Source organism: Danio rerio, chromosome 9 (assembly GCF_049306965.1).
Source record: "Danio rerio strain Tuebingen ecotype United States chromosome 9, GRCz12tu, whole genome shotgun sequence".
NCBI lineage: Eukaryota > Metazoa > Chordata > Actinopteri > Cypriniformes > Danionidae > Danio > Danio rerio.
Window position 1 is genome coordinate 19,170,958 of NC_133184.1, and position 19,987 is coordinate 19,190,944.

At 37.2% G+C, this 19,987-nt stretch overlaps 1 protein-coding gene across 1 annotated transcript in view; it reads right to left on the reverse strand.

Moving 5' to 3' along the window:
• Positions 1-868: 868 nt before the first annotated feature.
• vwa8 (von Willebrand factor A domain containing 8) overlaps positions 869-19,987 on the reverse strand; it is a 246,717-nt gene continuing 227,598 nt past the window's right edge. Inside the window, 3 exon segments of the mRNA NM_001128338.1 lie at positions 869-977; positions 2,994-3,232; positions 8,590-8,688. Coding sequence (NP_001121810.1) covers positions 869-977; positions 2,994-3,232; positions 8,590-8,688 — 447 coding nt within the window.

Genomic DNA, 19,987 nt, shown 5'->3' on the forward strand with positions numbered 1-19,987 from the left:
GGGAATCACTGGTGTAGGGAATACTTTTTGGCACACTTTGGGCCTATTAGTACCAATTGAGCTTTGTGTCAATGCCACAGCCTGCCTGAGTATTGTTGCTGACCATGTCCATTCCTCTATGACCACAGTGAACCCACCTTTTTATGACTGCAGGATAACGTGCCATGTCATAAAGTGTGAATCATCTCAGACTGGTTTCTTGAACATAACAATGAGTTCACGGTACTCAAATGGCCTCCACAGTCACAAGAACTCAATAGAGCACCTTTGGGATGTGGTGGAACGGGAGATTCGCATCATGAATGTACAGTTGACAAATCTACAGCAACTGCATGATGCTATTATGTCTATATGGACCAAAAGGTTCTCAACGCAAAAGGGGGTACTAGTACGGTGTACCTAATAAAGTGGCCAGGGAGTGTATACAGGAATTTAAAAAAAAGTTATCAAACCTACATCTTATTCTACTCAAACCCATAATTCATAAAACTAGTAGATATCTAGAAACAGATAAAAAAAAAAAAAATCCTAATTTTGTCCATAGCTGTGGATTCTTATTGGGGTCGTTCAGAACTTTTTACATTTTACAGTGAAAAACAGTAGAATAACATACCATATTTAAACATTCACAATTTTTATATTAAAACACCACATCAAAAGTTAGAATAGTAATGACAATTTGGTTGTGACATGTAAATCCAATGACAATTATGTTTATTAATTACTTTTTTCCAGTGAAATTTTTAACCACTTTGAACCAATTTAGAATTTCGAGCAACTGAACCTGCTACATCTGGATGCAGAGATCACAGTGTCATCAGTGACGTGGCACGATTGGTGCAGCTTAAGTTACCCAGCTGGAATAGTCTCATGCACTGGACAGCATAGTGGATGTAAAAATCTGCTGCAGGATTTGAGGGATCTCCTTGGTGTCCATGGCGACAAAAGAGCGTCCGGCCGGCAGAGTCTTCTGGAGCCTGGATGTCGGAGAGAGAAAAGAGACCCCCTCATCAAACATTAGCAATGCAAATCAGCTTTTCCTAGCGAGTTCCTATTCCACCATGGGAAGGACAATGGCTGTCATTCACGGTGGGGGGCTTTGATAAGATACGGGGTCTTGGGAAAAGCCTGTTGGTTAAGAGGGGCTGAAAGCAAAGTGCCGCCCTTCTCCTTTCACTTCCCCTCCCTCGTCTCTAATCATTCACTACTGTCATTTAGTCCCTTTAAAAAGACAGCACATGTTCGGAGAGCACTGCTCTTTAAATCACAGAGGCCATGAAAAGACAGCCTATATAAGACGTGTCCGACCACCAGGATGGCGCCTTCCGCATGCCTTCCAGCTCTCCTAATATGCTCTCTGTGTGTCAAGACCCACAAAATCCTTCAAAAAAAACAAGAACAATGCACCAAAGAGAGCGCTGGACCAATACATGAGCCTATAGACTCTCAGCTTTTATTTGACAAGAGTCGTACAAATCAAACAGGCCACAGCAAAGTGTTGACACTGCTTCAAAAAGGGAAGGCTAATTACATTTCAAACTCTTTATATGCTTTATAGTGCTGCCCTGAACATTTGAGACTTTGCACTGCAATTAGCACTGTTATGGACTATTTTTATCCTCCTGTTGATTTAGGGTTAAAAATAAAACTGCAGGAAAAAAAAACTAAATGTTTTTTTTTTTTATCTTGAAGTTCTGTGACTTTTTAAAAAGTGAGACAAAGAAATTTATAATTTTCTATTTTCATACAGTATTTTCATGAAGGCTTTACACACTTACAACATTTCAGGCAAAAGAAAACAGTTGTACACATTTAGCATATAAAAGTTATGCCATACACTACCTGACAAAAGTCTTGTTGTCAATCCCAGTTGTAAGAGCAACATAAAATAACTTGACTTCTAGTTGATCATTTGGAAAAGTGGTAAAAAGTAGATTTTTCCGATGAATCCTTTGTTGAACTGCTCACAGAAAGATTCTCACAGAAAGCCGTCAAGTTGGGTAAAATAATAATCATGGTTTGAGGTTACATTCAGTTTAGGGGCATGCGAGATATCTGCAGAGTGGATGGCAACATCAACAGCCAGAGGTATCAACATTTGTGGTGACCATTACATTACAAACCACAGCAGAGGACAAATTCATCTATTTCAGCCCCCACAAAGTTCCTGAAAGCAAAGAAGGTCAAGGTGCTCCAGGATTGGCCAGCCCAGTCACCATATATGAACATTATTGAGCATGTCTGGGGTAAGATGAAGGAGGAGGCATTGAAGATGAATCCAAAAAATCTTGATGAACTCTGGGAGTCCTGCAAGAACACTTTCTTTGCCATTCCAGATGACTTTATTAAATTATTTGAGTCATTGGAGAGATGTATGGAGTCGTCTAAGCTCATGGGAGTCATACACAATATTCATTCTTTTTTCAAAATTTAAGGCATGATCATATTTTAATTTGGTAAATTAAGTGTAATCTAGAGGCCTTTGCCTTTCATATAAGCCACTTTTCATACCAAATGATCAACTAGAAGTCAAGTCATTTGTTGTTCCTAAATCTTGGATAGGCGACAAGACTTTTGTCAGGTAGTGTACTTTAAGCTGATTTAACTTTTATGAATACCGTCTGGCTAAACCTTTTAAACTACTGAACTTTAGAATTAGCAATCAGTCTTTCTGACTGATAAAACATTGATGAAATACTGCACACTGATGAGGAAAAAACCTAGAGGTTTGTGATGAAGAAGAGGTTGTTTCTTTGTGCAAAATACATTTGAGAATTGATATTAAATGTAACTGCTTTATTTTAGAGTTTTAGTAAAGGTGGCTCATTTTTAACTCAAAGAAAAAAACTGTATACAGAATTCTAGGACAACACTAGGACCTTAAAAACTGACTCAAAGCACTTTCACTGTGCACTTCCAGGCTTAACCTTTAACCAAGCATGCTTTAACATTTAACACACAACCTGCTGCGGGCAGCAGGACATTAACCTCACCTGTCCGCCTGGTCTCCTAGTGAACCGATGAAGATGGCAAAGGCATTGACCTGCGGGTTACTGGTGAGAACACGTGCAAATTGATCCGGGCTGATGCCGTAGCGCTCCAGGTTGGCGTCGCTCAACACGATGACAAAATGCTCATCGGCTTCTTCATGTGCCAGCTCCCTTATGGCGTGTTCAGTGCCCTCCAGCGTGTAGTCTCCACTCATGCAGAACTGCGAGTGGGCATGCATTGTCTGAGAGAGTAGCATACAACAGAAACAGAGGTTAAAATGGAGCTGTCTGGCAGGCATGAAAAGACCATATGCTAAACAGTTTGTTTTTAGTGTACTTCCTGTTGAGGTTCGTGTACACATCGATAACACATGGGAGTTGATTCTTGACAACATCTCAAAAAACAACAGGGGAAGAGATTCATGTGAAATGGAGAAGAAAGGATTAGCTACAGCTACAAAGTTAAAATAGATAAATGGTTGGAGAGCAGTATTTTTTCCTCCCAGTAGGTGGTCAAACACAAAGTAGAAAACATACACTCACTGGCCACTTTATTAGGTACACCTTACTAGTGCTGGGTTGGACCCCCTTTTGGGTTCAAAACTGCCCTAATTCTTCGTGGCATAGATTCAACAAGTTACTGGAAACATTCCTCAGAGATTTTGGTCTATATTGACATGATAGAATCACACAGTAGCTGCAGATTTGTCGGCTGCACATCCATGATGCGAATCTCCCGTTCCACCACATCAAAAAGTTGCTCTATTGGATTGAGTTCTGGTGACTGTGGAGGCCATTTGAGTACAGTGAACTCATTGTCATCTTCAAGAAACCAGTCTGAGATGATTCACACTTTATGATATGGCGCATTATCCTGCTGGAAGTAGTCATAAGAAGATGGGTACACTGTGGCCATAAAGGGATTGACATGGTGAGCAACAATACTCAGGCATGTTCTCATGCTCAATTGGTACTAATGGGCCCAAAGTGGGGCAAGAAAATATCCCCCACACTATGACATCACAGCCTGAACGGTTGATACAAGGCAGAAAGGATCCATGCTTTCATGTTGTTGATGCCAAATTCTGACTCTACCATCCAAATTTCGCAACAGAAATCAAGACTCATCAGACCAGGCAACTTTTTTTAATCTTCTATTGTCCAATTGGTGAACCTGTGAGAATTGTAGCCTCAGTTTCCTGTTGTTAGCAGAAAGCAGTGGCACCCGGTATGGTTTTCTGCTGTTGTAGCCCATCCACCTTAAGGTTGGACGTGTTGTGCCTTCAGAGATGCTCTTCTGCATACCTCGGTTGTAACGAGTGGTTATTTGAGTTGCTGTTATCTTTCTATCAGCTCGAACCAGTCTGGCCATTCTCCTCTGACCTCTGGCATCAACCAGGCATTTGTGCCCACAGAACTGCCGCTCACTGGATATTTTATCTTTTTCGGACCATTCTCTGTAAACCCTAGAGATGGTTGCACATGAAAATCCCAGTAGATCAGCAGTTTCTGAAATACTCACACCAGCCCATCTGGCACCAACAACCATGCCACATTCAAAGTCAATTGAATCACCTTTCTTCTGATGGATTTGATCTGCAGCAGATCATCTTGACCATGTCTACATGTCTAAATGCATTGAGTTGCTGTCAAGTGATTGGCTGAGCAGTTGGACAGATGTACCTAAAAAGTGGCCAGTAACTGTACATTGTAATTAGCAAGGTATGTATGAACCCTGATTTTTCTAAAGATCTCATAATAACACTTTAAAAGGAATTTAAGAACACACTGGTGTAAGATTATTTAAAACATAACCAGTCCAAAAGTTTGTTTCAGGAAATTTTAAAACCTTTTCTGATTTATTTCCCTGTTAAACACAGAAGAGCTGCTTATTAGTTGAAATTGTGGTGATATTTCACATTTTGACACTGTATAAGACAGAAGAACGCCAAATTAAAGACATTGGTCACACTTTAAAATATGGTTTCATTAGTTAATGTATTTACTAACATGAACAAATTATGAGCAATGCTTGTAGAGCATTTATTAATCTTAGTTCATCATTTACTAATGCATTATTGACATCCAAATTCATGCTTGTTGACATGATAGTTAACAAGCACCATGAGTTAACATGAACTAACAATGAACAATTGTAAGTCCTCATGAATCGGAACCCGTGACCGTTATTTTTTTCATATTATGATCAGTTCCTAGAAAACCGGAATATTAAATGACAAAACAGTAGGCGTGGCTTGTTTTTTCTACTGTGAGCTGACAGGATGTAGTAAAGTAGGCATTTGACTCAGGGCCTACTCACACTATGCCATCCATATCATTCCCAGGCCCGTTTACCGGATCGTTTGAGAAGTGTAAATGTGCTGAATCTGGCTCAAGCACGGTTCACTTGGCTGGCCCTGGCCCGGTTGGATGACGTGCTCACTTGGGCTTCGGCACGCTACGCTTGTGTGTGAGTGCAAAACGCGCCAAAGCCCGAAACTGAAAGCTAGACGTGACTTTTAAGGCACTGTTTCATATGGATTCATTAATCATTCAGACTGTTCAGTGAACGCAAACTGCCGTAGTTTATTAAAGACGCAAACCCCTCACTGCACAACAGCTGCAAACCTTCAGAAAACCTCCTAATTCCTGCAGCACAAGGACTTTATGATTGTTTATGAGCGCCAAAAGTGGCTGATCTGTTCGGCGAAACATCGGACTGCATGTCACCACATCCCTGAGGACTAAAGCGATATAACTAGATTAATCTCCACTGTGCTGAGCGCTTACTGAACAGCGCAGCATCTATGACATAAGTGTGCCCAGGCCCGATTGTAATGTGAGTGCGGTCCGTCGGGGGAGACGGGAGGGGGCACAAGCCTGCTCAGAAAGATGGGAAAAGGGTTTAGAAGACAGACTCCTCCTCCTTACCATTTCTGTTTGTTGTCAAATTTGACAGTTGAAGCAGCGTAGTTAAATATACGGAAGTCCATTTTCAGATTTCGATTAAAGATAAAAAAAGGCAAAACTTTTTTTTCTTAATAACATGCACAGATGAATTGTTCACCACAAAACTAGTAACGTGAACAAAATCTTAGGGTTAGTTTTGATTTCTTGGAGACTTTAATGTTAACTAACATAAATACTGTAATGTATTGTTCATTGTTGTTCAAGTTCATTGCACATGCAAATAATAACTAATACAACCTTATTGTAAAGTTTGACCAAGATATGTTTTATCACTCAGAACTTAAGCAAAAGTTACCTCAGTCATCAGAAGAGACATGTGCACATGCTGTCAAATGGAGTTCATTTTTTAAGACTATGCATTTGGCTACAACTTTTTTTTTTTTTGATGCTCTCTTGATTTTTTGAAATTCACATTTAAAAACTGTTGGAATGGCATTGTTCGAACTGATCATGACATCTGGCCTTTTTTTCCCCAGAAACTATAGTTGCATTTTAAAACAATATTTTTGTGCACTTGACTGAAAGGCGGATTGGCCACTTAGCTGTTATCTTAGCAAAGTTGTAGAGAAGACTTTTTATTAGAATAACTTGATAATTGTATTGGATTATGTGGAATCGTTAGAGTGTAACTTGTAATTTAGCTACTGAGTAATATTAATGAACTACATGTACTTACTATACAGTAACAATTAGGATTAAAATGCTGATTAGGGTTAGTTGCATGTAAATATCAATTAATATTTGTAATGACTAAAGTGGCAAAAATATCAAATCATGCTATAGACACATAGGACAAAATGGGCGAAGATTAAATATTTGTTTTATTCACCTATTTTATTATCAAAGCAAGTATTATTATTCATTAATACTCCTAAAGACAGGCAGCAGCAAGTTAAGTCTATTAGTCTGCTGTCTCTTTAAAGGGCACATATTTAAGCCCTTTTTCAAGATTTAATAGTCTTTTGTGTCTCCCGAATGATTTAGCTCAAAATACCCATCAGATTATTTATAATACCTTTCTAAATCTGGGAAATTTGAGCTGTCAGGACTTTGTAGCTGTTTTTTGTTGCGCGCAAAGTTAAGAGCGGAGTGGAGGGGGTATGAGAAGGTTGCGCGCTGGGTTTGGTGCGCATGGGGACTGTACCAAAAAACTGAGGAGCGGGGGATGGTGGGGTGGAAGTTTTTTCCGGGAGACAGAACAATATGGGAGATGGGTCTGAAATACAGGTCTCCTGCAGGAGACTCCTGGAAGTGTTGACAGGTATGATTTAACGTCCACAAACTGGGATTTAAGTGTCTTTTTTTTACAAGTTAACTGACTGGCAGCTCTGGTGACGAATTACATAGTGATTTTACTATATTTATTACAAAAGTGCAGTGTATTAAAAATGTTTCAAACTTGTAAAACTCATTCTTGATCACATTTGATTATGATTGATGATCACAAAGAGCTGAACAGATCCTTTAATCCCGGTTGCTTTGTACACATCCTGTCTTGTTGATATGATTATATGCGTTACTACGGAGTCATGTTAATACGCTTCTGTCAGTCAATTCAGTAGGCGATCAATCTGCACTCTTACTGTACATCACATTGCAGCGGGCCTCAAAATGGGAGGGATTTGGATCCTATGTTAACATCAGGAAACTTTAAAAAGAGACTTTTGTAGACTCTGTTTCTATCACTATGTGATGACTGTGGATACACTATTCATACACACAGTTCTGTCTAAACAGCTTACAAAAGAGGATTTGCATACTGTAGGTGCCATTTAATACCTGCACATCAAGCTTCCTTTCACTTTGACTTTAGACCCAATAACCGAATGTGTTTATATGTAAATCTTGTATGGTTTTGACGCAATCTCAGTTTAAAGTCCTGTAGTTAGGTGCTGTTCAACAAGCTTTGTAGTAGCACTAGCGTAATGCTGTCCTCAGGTGTATGTGTTCGAAAGAAAGAAAATAGCCACATTTGCTGTTAATGTTTACCCGCCAAGGCCTTAAATACAAATGAAACTATTGTACTTTTTGTCAATATGAATAAGTGCTGTGAGCGTAACTCTACCACTGAGTTAATGTTTGATGTGAATTTACGATAGTTAACTGAACACGATACTACGATATTCCTTCAAAAGCAGATTGTGGAGATACTTTAATTGTCTTGAACAGTCTTACATCAAAATACCCAAAATTGCGAAAGATAATAGTTTAAACTGTTTTCAGCCTTTCCTACAGTAAGTTAGTTTCAATGTAAACATGTTTTTAAGTTCAATTTGAGCAATTGTTTGAAAGATCTCTGGAGTTATGTTTAATAAATCACAAAGTTATTTCAACACCTGGTGCTAAAATATTTGCACTTGACTCAGGAAATAAAGGAGATTGTTTCAGTTTCACAGGCCCCGATCTGGCTGCAGTTGTGCGTCAGTGAATCCCAGAGACCCATCCGCGCAGTCTCATGCCTGAGAATTTATGCTTGACATTCTTCCTGATGTGGTCACATAAGACAATAGGAGGAATTCTAGGAGAAACGCTGGCTACTATGTCAGCACAAGAGTATTCATAAGAGCCTAGACTTCAAAACAAAAAAGGGAAATGAGGTCACTCCTGCATTACAGAGGCATTACTGTACCTTCAAAACCTTCAGCCTCTCCTTGTTGTTCTTGGGCACTTTGTCACATCTGACCAGTTCTATGTCGAAACCGTCTCCAGAGTGCCCCGTAATATCGTACTGCAGGGGAAATAACAGGAAGAAGGTGAAGGGTTAGTCCATGCTGCCAGGAAAATAAGACAAACAACGACATGCCCACAGCTGAAATAAACACTCTTTAATAAAACGATTATTAATAGTGTTCTACAATGTGCAAGATTGTCAAGATGATTACGCAAGCTGGATGTTATTCCGACATACATAGTCAATCAAATGAAGTTTAATCATACAATGTTGTCCAGCTCAACAGTGAGTGAGTGTGTTCGCCAACAATACAGCAGTTGATGGCACAGACAGTCAGAAACTCATTATATTCCACTACATCAGTACCCTTTCAGGATAATTTTGACTGATCTAATTAAATGGACAGTGAGCTCAGCTTCAAACAACACACACACACACACACACACACACACACGCACACGCACACACACACACACACACACACACACACACACACACACACACACACTGATGTACACTAAATGATGTAAATAGCACAAAATGGTTTCAGAATGCATTGGTTTTCATCAGTCTACAACACAGTTGTCAAAGTCAGTTACTGCAGGCCTGCAGCTCTGCAAAGTTTAGTTTCAACCCTAATTAAACCCACCTGATCAAACTAATTAAGTCCTTCAGGCTTGTTTGGAACCTACAGGTAAGTGTGTTGGAGCAGGGTTGAAACTAAACTGTGCAGAGCTGCAGGCCTCCAGGAACTTTTGAGGAGCCTTTTAGGAACTCCAGGAAGAATTTGACACCTGTGGTCCACAAGGTTTAAAATCTGTTTTCGCATTAATATAATTTATTTTAATTATTTCAAAGTACTCTTAGGCTTTATTGCAATCTTTATCTCAGTAGCAAACAAACGACTTTACATGCTTTCATTAATCTGTATATACAGCATGTAGAGCTCTGGGCTCAGAATGTTCTCAAGGTATAATTTTACCCTAGATTTTTTTAAAGGAAAATGAAGGTGCAGGTTATGTTGGTAAGGAACCACCCAGGTAAGGAACAGTAACTCAAAAGTAATATAACGCATTAGTTTCCATGAAAAGTAAGTAACTCAATTACTTATGTTTTTTGGGGAGTAACTCGATATAGTAATGCACTACTTTCAAAAGTAGCTTTCCCCTACACTGATACCAAGTGACAGTTTAGAAGGGATTAGGGCATAGGGATGAGCCCTTATGGAAAAAATGCAGTGAGTGACACCAATTAACTTCCCTACGGACAGTGTGTGTGCAGGCTACAGAATGTAATGTACTTTGAATGGCTGTACTTTTGACAGTTGTGTGCTCTTATTTAATGCAGATTATGTAAGTGTCAGAAAGAAACAGAAATATGATGACCAGCTGGATGACCAGCAAACAGCTCATCTGACAAGTAAGGTGGGGTCTTAAAGTCTGGCGCCCCTCACACACGCACAACCACACACACACAAACACATTAACATACTTACCATCTCACGTATCACTGTCACTTCATTCATCTTTGCCACCAACTATTACAGGCCACAGTCTAACAGAGATCTGACTAGAACTGGCCAGTATAGTTATAATCAAGGCTTGTCATTAACTTTTTGGATCACCAGCCACATTTTCTTGCCCAAAATTTTAAATAAAGTGTCAAAACAAGCAAAATATAGCAGAAAACATACACTTTTTATTCAACAAAAAAGTTCTTAAAAAACAATTGATATTTAAAAAAATGTATGTAATTTATCTAAAACTATACACAGTAGTTTGTCCTTGCTAGTGGTCCCAGATCACCAGTTCACTGTACATAAATGGAGAGTTAATCTTCAATTAAAGCAATGTTATTGTAAATGACGATAATTAAACCATATTAATAAAAATTACTTTAAGCAAAAGAAAATGTAAAAAAAGCATTCCGTGTGCGATGATGAAAGGATGATCAGGCACCCACAGTTAACGTTTGAACAGATCAATTATCTGTTCAAAGAATGGGTAAAGTGAAAGCAGCAACCGCTGCTGCTTACAAGAAGCAAGAAGAGCTCTTGAAAGCAGCAGGACTCTTCACATTTGCGCACATATTGACAAAAGGTCATAAACAAAAATTCTTATCTTTAGTGACGAGCCAGCGCTGACAGTTTAACAATTATTTTCATTTTTCGGGTGATTGTCTAATCCACCACAGCTAAAATATACCCGCATTTGGTAGGTTGGCAGGTGTTAATGTCAAGCCCTGGTTATAATACTGTTCAAAATGTATTAGTTAATACCATTGTCATTTCTATTTATTGTTTTAATAAGTGAATACTGAGCAACTATATAATAAATAGTAATTCATAATATATGCAATTCTTTATTAGTTTTTTTATTTTACTTTTAACTTAGAAAAAAGATCACGATCAATATTTAATTAAATTCAATTCAACTGTTTATTGTCATGTGCACAGTAAGGAAACACGTTTCCCGGTACAATGAGATTCTTACAATACAGTTATGTTAAAAAAGCAGTACAACATTATCAATAGTGATATTTGTGCAATGCAATCAAATGAGTTATGAATGTAGTAGGCTAAGACAATAGACCCAAGGGTAATAACTGTAACTGTAATGCCCACTGTTTTTGAGTAATTGGCCAAAGCATTGAAAAGGGGTGTTTAAAATATTAGCAGTGTAAAGTTTAGTTAGAGAAAATTACTGTTTTTTTCTGTATTATGACATAAAATGTGTACAACAATGTAATAAGTAAAAATTTAATTTAAGAATAGAAAACGTAAAAGAAGTAAATTCTAGAATGTTCATTCTAAATGTAAAATATACAAAAGAAAATGAGCAACTACAGTTAAAATGAATTAAAGATTCAGCCAGTCATCACCTCCAGACAGATGAACGATGGTCTAAATTGAGCTGTAAGTACAGTGACAGTCAGAAGATGTTTGATGGAAGCTCAGTTGTCAGCAAGAAGCCCCCATAAGGCCTTGATCACGCCGAATGAGCTTTTTTTTGCATTGAGAGGCCTTTTTAAAATTGGTTTACTAATAGCTGCAATTATTTTGTGTGCTGCTTATGTGCCCTGTGCAGCTTGCGATTTAACCACCTGTTGCGCCTCGCATTTTTTCAACTCTATAAAGTGGTAAAAGTGTGTTACAGTACGTCAGTTGTGTCTTTCATTGTCCAATCAAATAAAAGCAGAAAGGTTTCCATTGAGGTGACAGCAGTGTTTGTGTTGTCAAGATGACTATGGAGACTTTTAAAGATGGAGGAAAGACTTGTGGTTGCTGTTTGGAGTTATCTGGAGCTGTATGACTTTACAAATCTTGAATATCACAATATTATTACATATTACAATTATAACAATATTAACATCAATGCTTGCGTACAATACGGAACTGGTTCAGTCATTGCACAGCAACATAAAGCATGCACAAAAAAAGGCAGTGTGGTCTGTCTTGCATTCTCAAAACAAAAAAGTGTGATCTAAAGCATCACTGAAACAGCACTTGCAGAATCGGATAAAATTTGCCAAGAAAAACATTGACTGACTTAAAGTAAAAGTGGACCGATGAGAGTAAAGTTGTTATTTTTTTATATAGCGTTTATCGACTGCACCTCAGTTTATTGACTATGGCACCTCAGTAACCAAACTCAAGCCTCAGTTAACTGTAAAGACTATGAAACTTAGCTGCACAAAAATCATGGTATAAGGATGTTTCTCTTACTGTGGTGTTGGGTCTATATTTTTTCTTTATTTAGCAGGTATAATTGGATCAGTTTGCCCTGATCCCCTGAAATTTGGGAAATTCCCCTGAAATTTGTGTTTTAACAAGACAAGACCCCCAAAACACAAGCGAGCAACATCTTGGTTTTAGGTAAAAAAAAAAAAAATAATAATAATAATAATAATAAAAAAAGATTAATGGAGTGACCTGCTCAATCCCCTGATCTCAACCCAAGTGAAAACTTGTGGGGTGACATAAAAAAATCTGTTAAAATCTAAAATCAAAGAACTGTGGGTTTGTTCATACTTTTTACTATATTGAAAGCAGACAAGCAGAAGTTATCAAAATTAATGGCCCAGTAACTAAATATTAGCTCACTAATTTAAACAGAAGTCCAAAAAAAACTCTTTTAAAATATTAAGCTATTTAAAAATATTAGGAAGTTTTTATTTCTTTTAAGGCACGGCTATTTTTTAAACAGAAGTGTATTAAGCAGCATGCCTGTTTAAAAATAAATAACAAGAGAACCTAATGTGTTTATGGAAGCTCCATCCAGGCTTATTGGAAATACATTGCTCTAGGTACTTTGTTGCACGTTTCAGATGACAAATCCACTAGAAGGTGCTGGCTACATTTTTTAAAATCTGAAATACGGCTATGTTTTGTTGTAGGTTTTAGATACAGGTCTTTTTTATACACTAGGATTAAATAATAAGAGACCTTTGCTGCTGTACCATGCCTGCAGCTGGTAAAGTGATATTACAAAGTACTGTTACCTAGATAGCTGGGGTGCTGTGTAATATTATTGCGCATCCTGCAGCCATGGTACGGCAGCAAAGTTGCCTGATTATTAAGGCAGAATGGGATTATAGTTCCTAGCCATATGGGCCTAGAAAATAGTCTTAGTTTTAATACACAATGCAGCTATAGAAAAGTCTAGCTTTAATTAAGAAAATCACTAAAATTCTATAAAAATGTTCATAGTTAGAAGCTAATGGTTTAATCAGATTGAATGCATTTTGCTAAATTATTTACTAAATTGTAAAACTCAACTGTTCAATTCTAGGGTAGTTGTAAAATTAGCCTTTTTTCAAAAAGTGTTAGTTTTAAAGGGTTAGATTAACTTTATGTACTTATGTTATTATGTACTTTACTTACTACTTTGAGAACTTATTAGAAAAAAACATGTTTTACATGTTTGATCCATATTAATCCAATATTACCTTGTTGACAATAACAAATTTCTAAATGTTACATATAGCCCCTTTACATGCACAGTATGTCATATTTTAACCACTGGAGTGCATGAATTCAAAACAAACAATTTAATGATGCAGTGAGAGTGTGGAATCATGGGAGTTGTCGTCTTCTTTAAATCGTACAGATCAATTATTGTCATGGTAGTATGAAGCAGAATAAAGCTAAAAGCCATCTAAGCAAAACATAAGAACTAAAGCAACTGCTGAGGAGAGTAGGGTTGTGCAGATAAATGATAGCATTGTGTATTGATGATAGGCAAAGATTTCACAGAGAGCTGAGACCTATGATGATTTTAAAGAGGATATTTAGCTCGTTTTGCATTAATGTAGAGCTATTACATGTTTTAATTACATTATTGAATTAAATGAATTATTATTAATCATTATTAATAATAAATGAACTAATAATTTGACACCTTCAGTGTATTAACAACACTTGGCCGACACTTTCGAACTGCAGCACCATGCATCTTTAGCATGAATTGAAAATTAGACTAGCCCACTCAAAGGAAAAAATATGGACATGAAAACAGTAGACATGTATTCGCAATTTCACATAAATCAGCATGCGAAAAGTGAATTGTTTCCATTGCTCTCTTGCGCTCTCTCTCTCTCAGCAGCAGTTTACGCGCACGCTGCACATGAGGGCACTACAATACACAGCCACTTCTTATAGCAAATTAAATTGCAACTTTGTTGCATAAAAATAAAGAGCTAAATAACTAAGATAATAAATAGGATTTAATTAACAAACAAGTAAAAAAAAACGATTTGTAAAAACTGAAACCAGCTCAAATGTTCTGGAATAAAATGTGTTGCAGTAAAACACAATAATTGGTCATTTGAGATTTTTTTTTTAACAGCACTTCCGCAAAATTCTCTCTTGCTTTCACAAAAAAGTGATTTATATTTCATTTATTTTTGTTATTAATAGCCTATTTAAGTTTCAAGGTGGCCTATAGCCTTTTTTTTAGTGCACGCGTTGACTGCTGCTTTAAATACATGAAATAGGCGTTACATATGTGTCATATTTGTGTTTAATTCGATAGAATGATGAACACGGACAAGCACATTTTTTAGAAAATAACCTATTTACTTAAATACTAAATATGTTAAGACTATATTTATTTATATAAGCTATTACAATATAGTATTCATTTAAACTAACCTATATTAAATTACAAACTGCACTTTTTTATTCATTTTGGCTTTAATGAATTATTGAACAGATTATAAATAACTAATCGAAGAACATTTTACTGAGTTCAGTGGAAAGTTTTATATGTGTGCCTACAGTAAAAAAAAAATCACAATAGCATAGTCTAAAATGAAACTTATCAGAAAACAATAAACACATATCCCAAGCACAACACTGGGCTCTATTTTGACGGTCCATGCGCAAAACGGAAAGCATAGGGCGCAAAAGCTTTCAGGGCGTGTCAGAATCCATATTTGCTAATATAAGGATGGGAAAATCCGCTTTACGCCGTGGCGCATTGTCTAAAAGGGTTGAGTTTATTTTCTTAATGAGTTATAGGTGTGTTTTGAGAATAGAAATCAATAGACGATAGAGATTAGACGCACAGACAATAGCGAATAGACTCACAGACATCAATTAGCCTATAAATAATTAATTTCATTTGTTAAGCGCAAATATTTGTTTCAAAACTATTTCTAAATTCAGTTCTAATTTCCAGCAAACGAATAAATGAACAATAATAACGAAGTGTGTTCAAAAACCTGAGTTATATCCTAAAACACATGCAGTGCCCCATATGATCTAAAACCTGCAGGAGGGCAAATCTAAGCTTGTTTTTAATAAAACAAATATAAATGTGGATATAATAAATAATACTGCTAATAATAATAACATTATACTAAAGCAAATTGTTATGAATGAACTGAAAAAGCCTCCCGAGATGAAGAGGGCATAAGAGCAGTGATTTTTCATATTTATGTAGGCTAGAAAACAATATGTTTTGTAATATTTTAATACTTTATATTTATATCCTATATATATATTGTTATTATAGCCTATATATAGGCCTATTTGTAATATTAAATTTTTTTTCATATGTAAAGATATTTGCATATTGCTCTACATCTTGTGTGTAGGCTATTAAGCAGTGTGTAAGCGAGGCGCAACTCTGCGCTGGAGTTTAGACCGAGTTTGTTTTGGTCTAATGAAAAATCTATTTTAGTTTCTCAAAATAGCATCGCGCCGATAGTCCGCCTCAGAACGCCTTCCTTTTTAGACCAGAACGTCTATGGGTGCACATATGAGTGCAAATGCATTTGCTATTTAAAGAGCGTGGCGCACGCCCTTAAAACGACTCTTGCGCCAAGCTGAAACTAGCAAACAAGTATTGCGCCGAGTGTGTGATAGGGCCCATAGTGTTAGATTTTAGCAAATACATATGTGACACTGTTGAAGACTACTTTTGTGATGATTATCAGACAGACCGTGTCATGCTCAACAGAACAAAAATAAGAAGAAAAAGTCTTTACCGCATAGAAACAGTCACGCGCAGGCAACGAGTCCTCCGTCCGCCTCCCGTCTCAATAGACCTTAATGCGTCCTTGTTTCTTCTTTGCATAGATAACAATAATTTCATTTGCTTTCATTCATTTATATTATATCCATTTTGTGGCAGTCCCGCGGATAACGGCATGAACCGAAAGTCACCATCAAATCCTGTCCTGTGCCAAACTGTTGCATTGAGTCTTGTTTTTGGTCTCAGCACCTATGCAGGAAGAGCGTGGGGATTGGCATTGATTTGAATTATTTTTTAAGATAAACTTTATACAAATTAAGTAATTATTAAATAAGTAAAAAAAAAATCAGCTGAAAGGTTATTAAATATGTTTAGAAATGGTTAAATAAAAGAGCAAATAAGTAAACAACACTGCGGCACTCCTATGCGATAGCATAATTTATCTGCGATCTCACAAGAGGACGATATGGAGATCTGAAAATTTCATATATCGCCCAACACTAGATAAGAGAGGAGCATGACGTAGCATGAAAGCAGCGGAGCTTTTATTATGCCACAGTTGACTTCGGGCTCTTCACATGGGGAAGAAAGAGCGCTGTTTTATCATACAATATATATTTTAAGGTTCTGTTATAAATAATGCTGCTCTTTCATATATTTTACAATCATATTTTGCCTTTAAGCAATATCATGTAAAAAAAAGCACTGTGGTGAATGATAAGGACATAATGACTCATGTAACACTATATTGTGTCTAACAGCTTCATTAATGCCCCCTATATTTACATGTCCCACCTTCAGCTCTGACCCCACACAATTAAAAGACTGACGCGCAGTAGAGCAGATGGGATGATGTGAGGCATTGACACCCGCAGCTGCATGTCTTCCGCTGTTTTCCTCCCCCAGACTTTCCCCGGGATGGAGTTAACAGATCGTCTTTTGTGCGGCTGCTACAAATCTGAGAGCAGCTTCCAACAAGGGCTGTGATTCACTGCCTCCAAAACATCTGCCAGCAGCTCAGATGGACAGAGACACAGAGAGATGGATGGAGGAAAAAGGGGAACACTGAGTGATATAGAAGAGACTTGGAGAGAACCACTAATCAACATAAAACAGCATGACTGTCTCCAGGGCATCTAGGGATACTTCACATCATCCTTTAAGCCATGGTAACCTTCATAACAGTGTGTCAGTGCATAGGGAGATCCCTGTTACTCATCAGATTCAGCGCTGAAGGTCACACTCACTGTTTCCATGGTGTGTTGCCTGGAGATGGTTTACTGTAAACAGATTTGACTTTTTTTTTTTATTGAGCTGCGAAAGTGTTTGTGGTGACAGATTGACCTGTAGTGACTATATTTGAAGTCTGTGGTCAAGATGAGACCATCAAGATTCACAAAGCAGAGAGATGAATTCAGGATCTGTCATGAAATCCAGTCAGCTATCTGAAATTAAAATACAAAAATGACTAAGCTGCTGTTAAATAATTTAAACTGGTTTACTCTGCTATTTTAGGGATGTTGCATAGCTTACAGCAACTCTAGTAAACACAAAATATATCACATGCATTAATAAATCTAAAGGTGTGCCGTGTTTAAAACTATTGATTCATCTATAAAAGAGTCGACTCAGAGTGGTTTAAATGAATCATCAGGGTTGACCAATCTTGAGCCATGATGTTAATTCGGAACTCAAGCCCCGCCCATTTGTTGCGCTCACAGATCCGGGAAAATGAACCCCCTGGCCCCACCCACAAACACTGTGCAAAGAAAAAGAGGAAGACAAACACTGTAGCAGATCCCGGTTGAATCATGTCACGAAGAAGCTGTACTCTGAAGCTTGAGGGAAAGTTAGTGTTATTTTCTTTACCCAAGGATGAGTCTGTGAAGAGTCAGCGGTTAAAGTTTTTTTTTTTTTTTTTGCAAAAATACCTCAGCGCTACAGCCCCACTCTTGTGCTGTGTTCCTGTCAGAGTGCTACAGCAATCTACACGCTTGCAGTGGGAGATTTGTCGGCCGTTTGTTTACTTTACAGGACCCATTTTAGAAAGCAAATTCTTCCTTCATTTCACAAGTTTAAAAGTAAAAAATGTGTGTTTAATTGTGTTTTGTTACGTGTAACCGCTCCATGCGGTTTGCATTGTATCTGGTTAACTCTTTTAATATTCTCATATCGCATGTAAAACCACATTGAAAATGCGATGTGTGCCGATTTGTGTATGGATATAAATGCGTTTGTGGGCTCGTGATCCTCTGCCGTTTGTCATTTTTTTGGCCACCATCAGCTGTTCCTACACACGTGCAGCTGTCAAATTTTAGTAAGTTTTTAGTAAAAAATAGTTCAGCTTTTGCTGCTGTGTGGATTAATACTGAATGTGGGTCATAGTTAAAAATATGCTGGTGCTTAACTGCACTGCTTTAATTAATGCACTCCTGCATTGGGCTCACACATACACTCCGCACTCTCCACACTACTTCAACAATGTTGATGAGCCATGGTGGGCATTTCTCTCTGTCTTGCGCTGAATGCAGTCGATCAATCACAACAGACTGTGTCACCGGATAAATCACAGCAGATAGGCATCGCTCTAAGGAGGGGTTTGGGAACAAATTAATCTCTGAACAAATCATTTGGGAGTCGTTGGGATAATTATGTAAAGTATATGCATATTATAAGACAATGAAAGTGTGTTTTGATCTTGCATGCATATCAGCCTGTTGTTGGAGATCCCCAAAACCAAAATGTGACCTTTTTTAATGCATAATACGGGCTTTTTAACATGAAAGCATTCGATTGATCAAAAGTGACTAATTCTAAAGATTTTTTTCAAACAGATGCTGGTCTGTGAAAAATATACATCAGTAAATAAACTTTATACAAAAGTAAGATGCAACAACTGCTGCCAATGTTGTTATTAAATACCAATAATAATGAATACCAAAACTTAAAATTAGGAAAATTAGTGTTTGCCACTACTATAATAAATAATATGTTTAAATATATTACAACAGACAACTGTTATTTAAAATTCTAATAATATTTATTAGCTATAATATTGTTTTCATTTATTTCTGATAAAAAATGCAAAGTAGATGTTGTTCTTTTATGAAAAAAATAGATCAATAAATACTGTATACTTTCCACAAAAATATGATGCAACAACTGTTGTCAATGTATTTCTTATAAAAAACTAATGCCAATGTATTCAAAAAACATTTTACCAAATCCAAAAATTTGATCACCAGTGTATATTAATACTGCAGTGTCAACCATCTTGGATGTTGTTATAATTGGCGGTTTATTCCACTGTGGAGACCACTGATAAAACAGGAAATAAGCTAAAAGAAAGTGAGTGATCTAAAAGTGTACAATAATATTCTCTTTTCCATAAAGGATAAATGCAAATGCAGCAAAGGCTCATTCTAAAACCGTACATTTGTGGAGATCATGAATGATGTAGCCAGAATTACTTATGGCTGCAATTCATCTTTAAAACAAATGATACAGGGCGGTGTTTCCTAGTGATGGGTTGCAGCTGGAAGGGCATTCGCTATGTAAAACATTTGCTGGATAAGTTGCTAAGCCAAAAAGAAAATTAATGAATGAATGATTTCCTTGTCGTGCTTAGCAGCTGACCGCTTACCTCCATATGGAGGATTTTTCCACTGTTACCAGTTATCTCACCATGTAGGCTCGCCATGTACGTCGGTGGACTTGAGACGCAAAGAGAAGTAGATCACGATGATGTGGTTTGAATCCAGAGAAGAGCGGTTCCAGAAAGCAGGTAAGACAAAAACAGAATCCAAAAAATAAAATAAACAAGTAAATACCAGGGTGAGGATGTAGTAAAATCTGAAAACGTGGTAAAAAATCAGGCG